The 15,425-nt window shown below is 45.2% G+C and overlaps 1 protein-coding gene across 1 annotated transcript in view; it reads left to right on the top strand.

The window, feature by feature from the left end:
- Window positions 1-15,425, top strand: part of DISC1 (DISC1 scaffold protein) — a 326,114-nt gene that overhangs the window by 79,481 nt on the left and 231,208 nt on the right. The window contains exon 6 of the mRNA XM_021696148.1: window positions 1,226-1,467. Coding sequence (XP_021551823.1) covers window positions 1,226-1,467 — 242 coding nt within the window. The remainder of the gene's footprint in view (window positions 1-1,225; window positions 1,468-15,425) is intronic.

Raw genomic sequence — 15,425 nt, 5'->3', positions numbered from 1 at the left:
AGGGGTAATGAGGAGCTGGAGTTTAATGGGGACAGAGTTTTGGTTTATAAGATGAAGATGTCTTGGACGGATGGTGGTGATGGTTGCACAGCAGTGTGGATGTGTTCAATGCCATGGAACTGGCATTAAAAATGGTTACGATGGTGACTTTTATGTTACGTGTATTTACCACAGTTAAAAAGAAAGAAAGAAAAGAAGAGTGTATGGGCAGAGGTGGAGGTGGGAGGTTCGTTGAGAAACAGTGCCAATGATATTGTAATGTTGGACCAATGGGAGACATATTATCGTCTTGGAGTGTCTCAGGGGTGGATCTTCAGCACCTCCTCAGTTTCTACCCCCCACCCCCCTACTGGAAGTGGGGTCAGGAGATAGAAGTTGTAGGTGATCTATACCTTGGGTTTGAGAGACCACAGATAAGAGATGGGGAGACACCCAGGATTAGAGCTCTGCTCTTATCAGCCAGAAACCAGTGCCCAGGATGCGGGAGTGTGGCTGGTGATGGGAAGAGTCTCATTTTAAATTCAGAATGCTACAGGCACTGAGATGAGTATCTGTTCCAACACCATCCACACAATGGGTGTTCAATAACCTGCTGCTTGTTTTATTCTCTGACCTCAAGATTGGATGATACTCTATAGATTCTTTGGGTTTTGGTTTGCTGTATTAGTGGAAATGGAATCTATTTAATATTTTTATGAACTTTAGACTGCACGGCACTATCTGCAGCATCCCATTGCTCTTTCAATCTTGTAGACTTAGGAAACTGTGATTTTTCATCTTCCTCTACACACTACATTTTCACGTTTGGGGACAGACCAACCGAGGACTGTTCGCTTTTCTCTTCCGGCCTGTGACCTGTGTTACCTGCTTAGTTCATACCTCAAGCACGTGATGTTTGCTGCTCTATATTCTAGCTCTTCCACTTGAAATGAAGTAAGTCATTCGTATATTTGCTTGGCCCTTCCAAGTCAAATTCCTGGATCATCCCCCCATAGTTATTTAATACTTGGGAGGGGATGTTTTTCCTTATGCCAACTAATCAGAAGTATAAAGCTGTCGTGGTTTTTCCACTTCAGCAAACCTCCAAAAATCTGCTTGCCTCAGAAGGGAACTTCACGGCTTTCATGCACATGGCTGACTCCCATTTAAAGGGCTCATTATCAGCAGAGCAGTTTGCTATGAGTAGGGTTAATTTAAAAAAACCTGGTTTCTCCATTCTCTACAGAAAGAAATCGAAGCTCTCCAAACAAGAATGTCTGTGCTGGAAGCAAAAGATCAGCAGCTGAGAAGGGAAATAGAAGAGCAAGAGCAACTCCTCCCATGGCAGGACTGCGACCTGACCGCCCTGGTTGGGGGGCTGTCCCTGGGCGAACTGGAGCTGCAGGAAGTCAGCAAGGCCTTGCGTGACACGCTGGCCTTAGCCAACCAGATTCCACTCTGTGCAGAACCACCTGAAACCATAAGGAGGTATTGATTTCCAAACTGATTTGGGATTGCTCACCTCTTTGACTGGTTTACGGGACTGATGTTACCTGCTGTCCACACATATTTTCCAAGCAGGGCTCTAGTTTTTCAATGGAAGCACTATCGTTATTTTGAGCGGGAAAATTCTTCCTTGTGTGGGGCAGTCCTGAATATTGGGAGATATTTTACATCCCACCAGCCTACCCAATGCCAGGACTCCTCTCCATTCTACTATGAACCTCCCCACCCCCATTTCCAGATACTCCAGGGGCACCCAGTGCTCCATGCAGAACGTGCCCTCTTTAATACCCATCACCAGGCTAACCCATCCTCCCATTCCCCTCCCCTCTAGAACACTCAGTTTGTTTCTGAGTCCATAGTCTCTCATGGTTCGTCTCCCCCTCCGATTTCCCCCCTTCATTCTTCCCCTCCTGCTATCCTCTTCTTCTTCTTTTTTTTTAACATATAATGTATTATTTGTTTCAGAGGTACAGATCTGTGATTCAACAGTCTTGCACAATTCACAGCGCTCACCATAGCACACACCCTCCCCAGTGTCTATCACCCAGCCACCCCATCCCTCCCACCCCACCCCCCACTCCAGCAACCCTCAGTTTGTTTCCTGAGATTAAGAGTTCCTCATGTCAGTAAGGTCATATGATACATGTCTTTCTCTGATTGACTTATTTCGCTCAGCATACCCTCCAGTTCCATCCACATCGTTGCAAATGGCAAGATTTCATTCCTTTTGATGGCTGCATAATATTCCATTATATATATATATATTACCACATCTTCTTTATCCATTCATCTGTCAATGGACATCTTGGCTCTTTCCACAGTTTGGCTATTGTGGACATTGCTGTTATAAACATCAGGGTGCACGTACCCCAGGGGCACCTTCTATCCCTCTACAATCTGTTGCAGCTCCATTGGTTAGAGATTCTGATGCCAACCCTTGCTGAGGACGATCATCTGGAGAGAGGTGAACTATAACTCTCGCTGGTGGAGGGGGTGAGCCATTAAGAGGGGGGTACTCAGTCAGTGACACTGTTTCCATCAGGAAGAAAGAATGATTATTAATAATAGCTAGTATTTATTGAGTGCTTACTCTTTGCCAGGCACTGCACTAAGCTTTATGAGTTGCTTCTCTTATTATATTTGTTTTATAGATGAGGAAAAGAAAGTTCGTAATTTGCCCAGAGTCCCAATAAGAGGCAAAATTGATACTTAAACTCCTGTTTGTTACTTCTCAGCCTAGTTGCTTATCTACTTACTATGGAGTGAGAATCTTCCCTGTGCTCTGTATTATGGAATATCCACAAGGTGCTCTTCTGTGTCTTGCTCTCGGGGAGATCATGGTCTTACTTTGGTGAAAGACAGAAGTCACACGTACGCATGTTAGCTAACAAGCTGAGTAGTGCCCAGGTGAACACACAGATGGGTAGTAAGGACTATGGTTAAGAACTGCGGGAGGGATTCCTGTTCTGCTCAGTTAGTTATTATGCTGAAGACAATAATCCATAAAATTTACGACCTGTAGTGGCTGCAAATGTGGGCTCTGCCATCCAATTTTCTGGGGGTGAAGCCTCACTCAACCACATAACAGCTGGGAACCACTTATTATTTGGGGGAGGGGATGTGATAATGGGGCCGTTATGTGGATCAACGGTTAATTACATACAAAGCTCTCATAACCGTGCGTGGATGGTAGTAAGCACTTCATTCTGCTTACTGCTTGTCATTTTTATCATGGGATTCCAGTCTCCTGAAGGCCTTCAAATTGCCTGTGCTGATGTGTCTTAGATTATTTAGTGAATAATGTCCTCTCTTAGCCACAGAGCACACCCTATCCAACCAAGGAAAGCAAGCCACGGGTGCTGTGCTAGGGAGGTGCTTAGGACTTCCTCCTGTCCCCCTCCAGCCCTAATATTTCCCTTCAGAAATCTAACCCCATGGCTCATGCCCATGGGAGAAGGACAAGAGATTTGGATTGTTGCCAAATTTCAGCCAGAGGAAACTGACCATTGAATATGACTTGTGCTCTCCTGCGCCACCTTATTCCTTGTTTCTCTCCCACTCCTCCTTCCTGTGTTCTTCTGTGGAAGTAGTTCTAGAGCTGAGTGTGTACACACACACACACACGCATATACACATATGGAGGTAGAGGTGCATCTGAAATGTATCGTATACTTTGTCATATGTCATTACACATATGCACGTATAACATGCATTGTCTTTTTCTGTATGCATTTTGTGTAATATATAAGATGAAACATATATGTGAATTTATTACAAATACATATATTTACATCTGAGGCTTAAAATGATCCCTTTTCATCCTACCATCCAGATGTGTCCTACTTATTTTTCCTTCTGCTTTTCACCACACAGAGGTTTGTTACACACCTCTCATCTCTCACACAAGGTGATGGCTCTTTGCGGGGAAAAAGCTAGGGCATGCTTAACTTAGAATCCACTGCAGTGTTTAACAAAGCCTCTGGGTTTTGAGTGGAATTCCTGGGCAGTATCCCTGCAGGTGTGCCCTGTATTCTATAGAGATGCCAGGTTGTGGAGTGAGCACTTTCTCACACACCAGCTCGGGGCAGCAGGCGGGCTGGTCTCCTTGTTCGCATTTTACAGATGAGGAAACAAAAACTCAGGAGGTTTTCCTGGTGAAGCAGCTACTAAGAGGCCTTCTCATATATATCCATAGCTGCCTTTGGGTCTGAACTAATAAAAGGTCATTTCTTTCCAGAGATCCCAGGAAGTTGTTTCTTTTAGTCTAAAACAAGGATCTCCATGGTGTGGTAGGCCGATAGAGCAGGGCCCATGAACTTGGATCCTATCATTTCCAGTCTGTTATTCTGCCCAAATTCTCAGCCTGGGATGTTTATCATGAGCGAGCACTGCCAGCACTGAGGGGAATTTTGTGTTGCCGGGAGAGTGACCACCCTGGGACATCTCCTAATCTGGGTGACCCCGCAACAGGTGACCCTTGGCATCTGATTTATTTACTTAGTGAGGCAGGCGGGCATCTCCCTGCCTTAGGGCAGTTTGGGGCATGTAGGTGCAGGTTTCGACAGATCAGCTTCCTTTCTTCCACACTAGGGAGGTGAGGCTCCACGCTGTTCCTGACCATAAATTATTAACTGGAAAAATCATTGTTATTATGTGGGCTTTCCATTTAAGAAGGAAGACACACCTTTTCCAAGCTGACGGGCTGCAGCATGGACTCCCAGAAATAGAGTGCTTGAAAGGAGTCAAATGTGGAGTCCTATGGCTCGATAGATCAGAGATTGCTTGGTCTAGTGTTTTTAACTAACTGTACACGATCTTGTTAACTTAGTTGTTTCCTATGGGATACTGGTTTTCTTTTAGAAGGTGTTGACTTGGGGGCATATCTTGCAGGTGCCCCAGCCAGAAGACTGGATCTTATAGGCACTCAGTAGCTTTGTTGACAAATGTCTTTGTTGTTTACGAGAATAGTTTCTTCTTAGGCCAGATAGAGAGATCCTGACAAACTGTGTAACAGGCAAATCTTGAAGTCTTTTGAAGAGAGGTAGTAGAGACTGGTACAAATATGTGGAGAAACAGACCACTCAACATCACAATTATTATTATCACCCATAAAGATTCTTCATAGAGGCCAGCTATAAACTCAGGGTGTTGTCTGGGGAGAAGCTGTTTCTGATTTACCCAACTTGGTAATGTTCAAGTTCAAAGGGAAGGATATGCCTCTTTCCCTGGATAAACTATACAGCTTAAAAAGGAACTTCCTAATAGCACTTGGCATTTCTGAGCAGAACACTGGTGGAGACTGTCTGTGCTTACATGGTGCCATCATTTCTGACCATAGCGCATTGGGAATCTATCTGGTAGGTGTTAGAGAGGGGCTGGAGGTGGAAGGTTGTACGCTGGGGATGAGAGAACCAGTGGCTTTTTATTTGGACATTATAATAGAAACCAAAGCAGCAGTTTGAATTTTCTGATGTTTGTGTTTTGGATCAATTATCTTAGCAGGATGGAATGAAGAGCTGTCTGCTCAGAGATCTCATAGCTGCCTCTTGATAGAGCCAACAGAAATGGTTTTTTTCCAATGACCAAGAGACCATTTTTAAGCCCCTGGGGAATCAGGAACTCCACAGTGTGGAAGCTGACAGATCAGGGATGTAGAGAGGACAGGGGCCACTGGAAAGATACGTTCATTTGAATTTCCTTTATCTCTGGGATTCCAACCCTTCAGCCTTATAGCAACCCCCTTGTTTCCTCTTGCAAATTTTCCTTTAATGGGAGAGGTCTGGATGGATGTTTTTTTTCCAGTGAGCTTGATTCTCCCTCCACATTAACCCATCCTTCTCATTCCATCCCATACTGACTCCACTCTGATAATCAGTAATGGGATTGGGTGTGAGGGGTGGGGAGAAGGATGGGACACCGAGAGGAAGGATGTGACAGGTTCCGGGGTTTTCCTTGGGCCACATCCCTGCATGTGGGGTGTGAGTTTCCGTCTACTTACTTGGCATAAATTGAGGAGGGTGGTGACTTGCAGCTCATCTCTGTCCGGTGCCGTTAGCTCAGCTCCCCCAGCCTCTGTTGGTCTGTGTGTGTGCCTTGCACACCAGGGAAGAGCCGGGCTGTGACCCCGTCCAGCAGCATGTGGCCAGCTGTGAAGTGAGATAGGAATAATCCCAGTCCTAACAACAGAGCTGAGGGCTGTGGACGGGTACTTCCTAACACTCTTTAGATGCCTGTGACTGGCTCGTATTAGCCTGTGGTTGGGCTCTTCATTCCTCAGCTCCTGGAATCTTTCATGCTTCATGTGAAATGTGCTCTGGCAGCTCGCGGATGAATTGTTTCTTGTTGTGCATTTGGAAGAAACGTGTCACATCGCTTTACAAACCATCGGCGCAAACCGTGAAGCTGACTCAAGCCCTGCTTACAGGGAGGCTGGCTGGACCGTGGTGGGTGCGTGCGGGACCTCGGTCAGCGTGACTGAGCAGCATGGGACAGCAGGTGGCCCCCCGGCCAGGGCTGCTCCCTCCTCCCTGCTCGTAGCTCTCGGGGCTCCCCAGTGAGGGCGATGGACTGTTCGGGAGCCCAGGCATGCCCGTCACAGGTGTCTTCAGTCCACAGGGAGCAGCCCAGGCCTATATCAGGGCTCCTTTCAAGACAGAGTTGAAATAACGAAATTCAACAGTTCACAATTGACTGGAGCAAAATCAAGATCCATATCTTATGAGAGTGAGGAGGCACAGTGAACACAGCAGGGCCTGGATTGGGAAACAGGCCTCCATGTCCAGGAGGAGCATGCGGGATCCTCAGCGTGTGTGTGGAGAGGCAGTTGTGTGTCCCTGTGTGCGGGCTGATTGCACGAGGTGGCCCAAAGTGGGGTGACGCAGACACTTTAGGACACCCCTCTGGTCTCCCAGCCTTTCTCCATTTGTGTGATTGTGTTCTTTCATCTTTCCTTCTGGTCTTTGTTTTTCTTCCTTCTCTGCCTTTGTCTTTGACCTGGTAGGTCTGTCAGGAGCAGTGGCTTTATGGGACTAATCCAGCAGAAATCACCTGGCGGAGTGGCTCTGTGCTTGCTGGAACCACTGTTCAGGAGATTCTGACTTTTCTGCATATGCCTTGCCTTTCCCAGGAATCGCAGAGGCAGACAGTATTTGCCCAGAAAGTCAACGTGTTGAGATGGTGGCATGTGAGCGAAGCAAGACTGATGTGTCCTCGCCTAACCTCGTGTGAGGCGGTGCTCTTTGTTAGGCATGTCCTTGGTGTTTGGGACCGCTCTGCAGGTGCACCTCCCAAATCTCACATTTATCATGGCTTGCTTTCTTACTGAGATTTGTATTCATAACCACATATTAATTTTAACATTGCCATTATTTACCAAATGCTAATTTTTTATCACCATAACCCTATAAGGTATCCTGGACAGTATATTGGTTTTATGTCCATTTTGCAGATGAGGCTGCTGAGGGCCCCAAGTCACACAGCAGCAGTGTTCTGACATCTTTGGCTGATCTTTGACGTGGGGGTCGGGGGGAGAGATATGGTTAATGCTGACAGCCCAGGAGAGACCAGGGCTTCGAACCCAGTGCCCAGGCAGGCAATGGAAAGAAGTCCAGCTAGTCAGGGCATGGGTCTGTGGGTCCAAGCAAAAGTGAATGGGTGTCATTCCAGGCCAGCAACGGTTGTCTCAGTGCTCCACAGATCACTTGGGGTCACCTGAGAGGGATCAGAGCAAACAGGTCTCTACACACAGGCAGCCAGGTGCTTCGGGTCGGAGAGGTCTGCTGGCAGTTCTGAAGAAAGGATGTAGGAGGAAGGGGAGATGGCAAGGAAGCCAGGCCTTGTGCTATGGGAACTGGAAGTCTGCTGTATAAAATGAAGGTTTGAACCAGATGATGTTGAAGATTCCTTCTGGATCTAGAACACTTCGCACTTTCAGATTTTGTGAAATCAGTTTTAAAAGACAGTGCTTGAAAACATGGTCATTCTGTTCCTGATAGCCCTCAGGTGAGTTCCCCGGCCAAGTTCCCTGGGCAGACCGTGACCAGCCTCGGGGCATGGTGCTCAAGTTCTGTCTTTTCTCAGCAAGACAATGCTAATGATTTGCGTGTCACTAGACGCCGGCCAGAACTGAAGCCCACACGGTAGCTACTGTTCAGAGTTTGGAATGCAGCTCACTGCTGTATCCTCCCATTTCCTTTGGAAGATAATCATTATAGGCAACGATAAAAGTATCCCAACCACAGCTTGGAGGAGAAGGAAGGGATTTGAAACTACCACCCCTCTGGGTGGGTACAGTTGCCACTCACCCCAAGAAGACAGGCTTCTGTGTTGAGTGTATTTGAGAAGATCAGGGGAGGAATCTCCTCTTCCTTCCAGATTAAAAAAAAAAAAAGTCATTTTGTACTACATTGAATTTACTATGATTTTCTACAAGTTCTCTGTGCTTTGTTTCCTTCAAGGAGTTTCCAACTTGGGTCTGTGATTATTTAGGTAGATTCTTCTTGGGAGGCTTGTAATTTGTAGACTGATCCATTCCTTTTTTATAATTTAGGGATCAGATGAACTATTTTCAACTAGAGCCCCAGGGATTCTTCAAGATGGGAGATAATCATCTTAAACTGATTGCAGCCAGTTCTCCTAATATTGCGATTGCAAGTGATCTCTCAGCATATGTGGATGCATGTGGCCTATTTTCAAAGTTCTTCCTCTGGTCAATTTCAATTTTTTATTTTCCATAATTATCACCTTGAGAACTGTTCTGGACCTAACTTCTTCATCATTTGGGTGTCTTCTACAATCTTCTATTCCTTTTCACCAAATTCTCTTGTTCCTGACGGATCCCAAGAATGTTTCGCTGTTTGTAGGTTGTATGTTACTGTTACCTGCTCTAACTCTTTGATGTTAATTTAATGCCACTAGACTGTTCTTCAGACCTTGAGCCAGAGGTTGAAAGCTCTTCCAGTGAAAGGCAATTCAGTTCCGCTCACACATAACCTTTTCAAGTGACTGCAGCGAATATCCCCAGGTTGGAATTGCAAGCTCATTGCTCGGTAGGAATTTAGTTAGTTAAGAGCACTTCTGTCCCAAGCTGGTAAGAGGTGATTATTAATCCATCCTGTGCTGATTCCTAGGCTGCTGGGATGACCTGGACCAGAACCTTTAGGTTTCTACATAGATGCTTGCAGGGGCGGCCCTGTGCCCTATACATTGGGGACATTTTTCTTAAGATGTTCATCTTGGCTGCCATATCATTACTACTTTGTGCATCCTTTTGGGCAGATTTCTTCAGCTTCCTCTTTGAGTTGTATTGATGTTAGTGTTTGATTTTTTATTCAGTTATTTGTGTAGGCAACTAGATTTTTTCCTGCTGTTCATTCATTTTGTTCAGCTTTGGTCTATTTTTGCAGTCTTTATCCAGTAAAATGTGTAAATCTTTAGTTTACTCACTGAAACATTTTAGGAAATGAAATATATAATATTTTCAGTTTCAGGAATCCAACTGAACTGTTGCTTTGTCAGCAGGTTTTGAAAGAGCCTGAGAGAAATGTAAGGTTTAAACTGTTTGTACAGACTTTTGCTGTGCATATGCTTATTCTTAGCCAGATAGTAAATAATTAAAGATGACTCAGAAAACATCATAAACCCAAAGCAGCAAGTGTAACCTTTTGGGCAAACTTCATAGTTATAGAAAGCATACATGTTTATAAATTTAGGAAAACAACATACATTTAAAAATATTAGTATTAAGAGGAAATACAAGCAGTTCAGGGTAGTTCTTTAAAAAATTCTGGGGCAATGGGACATGACTTATTATTAAATAGTCAGAATTAAGGGACGGTGATTGACATGGAAATCTGAAGTTGCCTTTGGATCACTTACCCGAGTAAACCCAGAGGCAGCCTCATTTTCCCCTTGGATCAAATTGTAGTGTTTTTTAATTTAATTTAATTTTATTTATTTATTTGAGACAGAGAGAATGAGAGAGAGAGAGCACATGAGAGGGGGGAGGGTCAGAGGGAGAAGCAGACTCCCCGTCGAGCAGGGAGCCTGATGCGGGACTCGATCCCGGGACTCCAGGATCATGACCTGAGCCGAAGGCAGTCGCTTAACCAACTGAGCCACCCAGGCGCCCCAAATTGTAGTGTTTTAAGGATTAGACTCACAGGAGTTTGGTGGAGAAAAGCTCTATAGCCCAGAATTGAAATCTTTTTGAATGTTTAAATACATTTGGGTTACAATAATATTGAAAATGTGGAGCCCACTTGGTTACCAGTCTTCAAAAAAAAAGAGGCCAGGAATTTATTTTCTCATTGTGTGTGACTAGGTATCACTGAACAACTTGAGAGGAAGGGGTGGAGAGCAGAGTACTTATGATCTGAACGTAAGGCTATTGATATTTTTGACTCTTACTCTCATTTCCTCTTCATCAGACAGCTTAAGATCCCTTACAGACAAATGCCTGCCAAGTGAAAATGCTTCTGGCATATGAATTACAGTTACAGTTTGTAGAAGATGGTTTGAGAAGCACTGAAAGATCTGCTTGAGTTAACACTTGGAGTATTTGGGCAAGCCAAATACCAAGTTAATCAGTTGAAAATAAAGCTGTGATTTTTAATGGAACTGGCCTCAGAGGTAAGCTGTGACTCCATGATGTCAGGCAGTCTCCCAGTGGGGGTGGGAACTGGCAAGAGCGGGCGGGGTGGTGGCGTGTGTGTGCATGCATGGGCGCTCTATCTTACCCATATCAGCAAATTTGGAAGACCGCACATCCGGTACATTCAGTACTAGCACTCGTTTCCTCTGCTCCACACTTCCACATTAGCGCCCCGACCACAGGAAGTCTTTCCTAGGAAGCTGGAAATCCTCGTGCGCGCTCACTCGTTCTCTTTCCGCTCTCCCCTTTGGGAGTACTTACACAAGCTACATAGATGGATTTCATTAAGAAGAATTTATAGTCGTACAAAATGGATCAAAGGGCTGAAAGTCTGAGTATTTCTCTGGCCTATTTTTCTTGATTTCTTTTATTTAATCTCTTTTGCTTGGGGCAGAGAGGGAAACATCACCTATATTTACCCTAGTTAAAAACCCATGTGCTTGATTTCTGTCAGATTACTCAAAACTACTTTCTTACTCTGATGTAGTCATGGTTATTTGTATGAATGCTTTATTAAAAACCTTTCAATACTTCACTGTGCCCAAGATCCCCAGGATGAATGTGAGTGTGGGTCACATGAGCAGACTCTGTGTCATGTTTCTGTCCCGCCACCGAGCAGGACAGAGATTATGTGCTGGGCTAGAGGGGGTGAGGATGGTCACGGGGTGCCAGAGCTCCGGGCTCTTGATACAGATCTCTCCCCACTGCACTATGCAGGCTTCCCCAAGAGGAAATGTCTCAGGTAACCAGCCTAATAGCTTTTACAGCCATATAGAATGGCTTGCTCCTGATGAGTATATGTGCCCTATCTTGCCTTCTCGAGATCATCTGAAATCTGGAGGAATTCTTGGCATTTTTGTTGTCTGTGCCCCGTGCGTGTCCCACCGGTGACATGTGACATTATCATCTGTGAGGCGAGAAGGGTCCAAAGAAGGAAAAAGGCCAAGTAGATAAAATCCTGCATTTCCTAAAGCTGTTTTTGCTGCCATCTTCTTAACCACTTGCCCCTGACAGAAGGTTAGAGGCCCAAGCAGTAATTGGCAAGGGTGTTAATGTCAACGGATTCGTGTATTTTTTTTTTTTTAATTCAAGACCCAAGTCATGCCTGTACCAAGGTGGCTGTCATTTTGCCCTTTATGTCATTTCTATCTTGCTTCAGTAACAATCTCTCATTCTTAAACTTATTTTTACGAAACAAGACACGGGATGAAACTACAAATGGGGAGAGAGACAGAGGGGCAGGGAGAAGACTGTTTGGAGATGAAATTGATATTCCTCCTCCTTTCCCAGAGATTTTTGCTGAAATAGGACTTCAGCATCAGGCCACGTATACACAGGCAGGAGATGGACAGGCACCTGCCAATAGACAGCAGACCTTCTGCACAACTCTGTTCTGAGGACTGAAAAATTGTGCCTTGCTTAGAAAAATGAGAGATGTCTGGCCTCTATTTCTGCCTCTGTCACCAACATCATCTGGCACTTTATATAACCTCTATGTCTTTTAGCCACTCTAGCTCTCTGCAGGTAAAATAATATTGGTAAGAGAATCTTGAATGGCAGAAGAGTAAAAGAACTTTGGATGGTAGGATTGAAAGTTTCTTAGAAATAACTTGGCTCAACTGCCTCACTTTGTGGGTAAGGAAATAGAGCTCCAGAGAGAAGAGACTTGCTCAAAGCCTTGCAGAGAGTTAGGGGGGGTTGTGGATGGAATTCTCAGAGTCATTAATATTGTATTCGGCAAAGGTCAGATGAGAGTAGGGACACAGTTTGTTCTTCAAAGGCTCGTCTTTGGGGCACGTGTGTGGCTGGTGTCCTGGGTATGGTCTAACGTGCTGGGCCAGGGCTGGTGCCAAGGGTGGTGGTGGCAGAAGGAAGCATAAAGAACAAAGGAAGGCCACATAAAGTGAGAGGTAGTTTCTCTAGGACACGAACACAAAGGAGTCAGCTCAGGCCCACCTGACATCTGTGGCTCAGAAGAGGACCAATGGGATGCCTGCTTGACCTTGTCTTCCTCTCCTGGCATCTGTCCTTCCTGCCCTGGGATTCTGATGGGCTTTACATGTGGGCACCTGGCCTGCATGTCCAAGAAATATCCACATCTTCAAAGTAGCCACTGCTCAACCGGTGCTTGGGCCTACGGGTATGTCCACTGCGGTGTGTTCCACCCTCGAGAGCAATACTTGGAGAAGAGTCCTGGCAGGCAGCAGTCTCATGGCTCTTAGGGAAGGCCTGGCCTAGATCTGGATGGGCATGTATCTCTGGTCTTGTGGATGCTTCATTTCAAGAGTATAGAGGATCAGGTCAGGGCCCTCTGATGCATGGATCTATGGGAAGTATTGAAAGTATTACTAAAAGAAGGTACAGATTTAAGTTTCTTAGAAGGCTTTTGAGGTATGCTTCCCTAAATCTGGAGAAATAGGGAGTGAACAGTGGTTGGTTCCTATTTGATTGGGGTGTGGGGTTCTTTAAATGAATAGATACCTAATGCAGCGATAGGTTATTGAGGAAGATTAGCAAGATACTCTTAAGCACTGTCGCTCTGAATTTTACAGAGTGACCCTCTGGCCTAGGCAGTTTGGCAGCAGAGAGGACTCATTTGCACTGGCTAGAGACAGGCTCCAGGCTGAGACCTGTGGGTGCCCTGTACACAGTCCTGGTCCTTACTTCTGACCTTCTAGCTCTCCACACGTCTCCCTCCTCATGCCAGTCTGCATTAGTTTGTTAGGACTGCCATAACAAAGTACTGAAGGTGGGTGGCCTAAACATAGACATTTATTGTGTTTAAGTGTCTAAGATCAAGTTATGGGCAGGGCTGGTCCTTCTGAAGACCTTGAGGGAAGGATCTGTTCCAAGTCTCTCTCCTTGGCTTATAGGTGACATTCTTCCCCCTGTGTCTCTTCCCACTGTCTTCCTTCTCTGTGTGTTTCTGAATCCAAATTTCTCCTTTTTATAAGGATACCAGTTATATTGGAGTAGGGCCCACCCTAACAGGCTCTTCTCAACTAACTACATTTGCAAAGACCCTTTTTGCAAATCAGGTCACATTCTGAAATGCAGGGTGCAGGGTGGTTAGGACTCTAAGATGTGAATTTTGGGGGAATAAAATTCAGCCTAAACACAGTCTATGAAGAGAAACCATCCAAAAGACATAAGTCAAAGAGAGCCAGAGTTCTAAGACATGGGATTTAGGAAGAGGAGTGAAGATCTTACTGAGTAGACTCTAGGTTTTTAATCTCTTCTTCCTCATATAAAGTTCCACCTAGAGCAGGTCCCTCTTATCCACAGGGATATGTTCCAAGACCCCCAGTGGATGCCTGAGACCATGGGTAGTACCGAGTCCCATGTATACTGTGTTTTTTCCTATATATACATACTTATGATAAAGTTTAAGTTATAAATTAGGCACAATAAGAGATTAACAACAATAACTAATAATAAAATAGATCAATTATAACAATGTATTATGATAAAAATTACATGAATGTGGTCTCTCTCTCAAAAAATCTTATAGTACTATACTCGTGCATCTTGCGATGATGAGAAATGATAAATGCCCACGTGATGAGATGAAGTGAGGTGAATGACATAGTGTTAGGCAACTATTGACCTTCTGACAATAGCTTGGAACATCATCTGCTTCCAGACTGGTTGATTGCAGGTAACTGAAACCATTGAAAGTTAATCATAAATAAGGCAGAGACTACTGTATTCCTTAGGAAGAAGACAAGATGGTGAGCAGCACTCACTAAGCAAATATTAATAAGTACCCATTATGTGCCAGGAACTTTTCCATGAAAGATCATTGCCCCTGACAGCTTTCTGTCTACTGGGGGTGGGGGGGAGGGAGAGGCAGAAAGAAACAATAAATATAATAAGGAAGTAGATCACATAGTAGGTTAGTAGGAAGTGAATGCTGTGGGGGAAGAACAGGAGAGGATGTGAATTTGCAGTTTTAAATGGAGTCGTCAGGCTGGGCTCCCTGAGAGGGTAAGATTAGAGCAAGAACTTGAAGGGGGGTGGGGGGCTGGCCCGGCACATGTCTCGGGGTCAGAGGGAGCATCCGGGCTCAGAGGGCCTGTGTCCCTCAAGGCAGATTGGGGGCGCTGTCAGGAGGCCTCTAAGGCAGGGCAGAGCCAGTGAAGGAGGGCCTTGTGGGAGAGGCGGTCAGAGACGTGATGGAAGGTGGGCCGCCCTGGTCCTTGGCTTTCCCTGGGTGTCCTGGAGCCAAATCTGAGCTGAGCAGTGGTGAGGACAAAGCAGGGGACCAGCTCACAGGCCTTTGTAGCATTTCAGAGGACAGTGTCCGTGGGCCAGAGTGGTTCTCTGGTTGGCCTGTTCTCCCTTAGAACTGTTTCTCACCCCAAGTCATCAAACCCGAATTACCTGGCTGATAGTGTCCTGCATATGTCTCCTTCTGGCCCTTGACCAGTCTTGGCTTGTGCTATTTAGATTCGTTACCGTGATTGACTTCATCCCATCTTCCCTTCTCGTTAGTGCTGAAAAGCAATTGGTCCCTCCCCAAGCTGAATTTTTTATTAGTGATGTTTTTGACACCAGTGGTAGCATTCTCATGATACTGCAGGAGTATTTAAGAGAGCTTTTCATTCCCAATCTGAAGCTCGGGCATTTGTGAGCTCCTATACTGACCCAGTGGTCCCATAATAATTTTTTTTTTTTTTAAATCAAAGACATTCTTATGTAAACTTTTCTTTTTTTTTAAAAAAGATTTTATGTATGTGTGTATGTATGTATGTATTTATTTAGCATGAGCAGGGGAGGGACAGAGGGA

This window comes from Neomonachus schauinslandi, chromosome 6 (assembly GCF_002201575.2).
Source record: "Neomonachus schauinslandi chromosome 6, ASM220157v2, whole genome shotgun sequence".
NCBI lineage: Eukaryota > Metazoa > Chordata > Mammalia > Carnivora > Phocidae > Neomonachus > Neomonachus schauinslandi.
The sequence above is the reverse complement of the archived record's forward strand: the minus strand, read 5'-3'. Positions and strand labels throughout refer to the sequence as shown.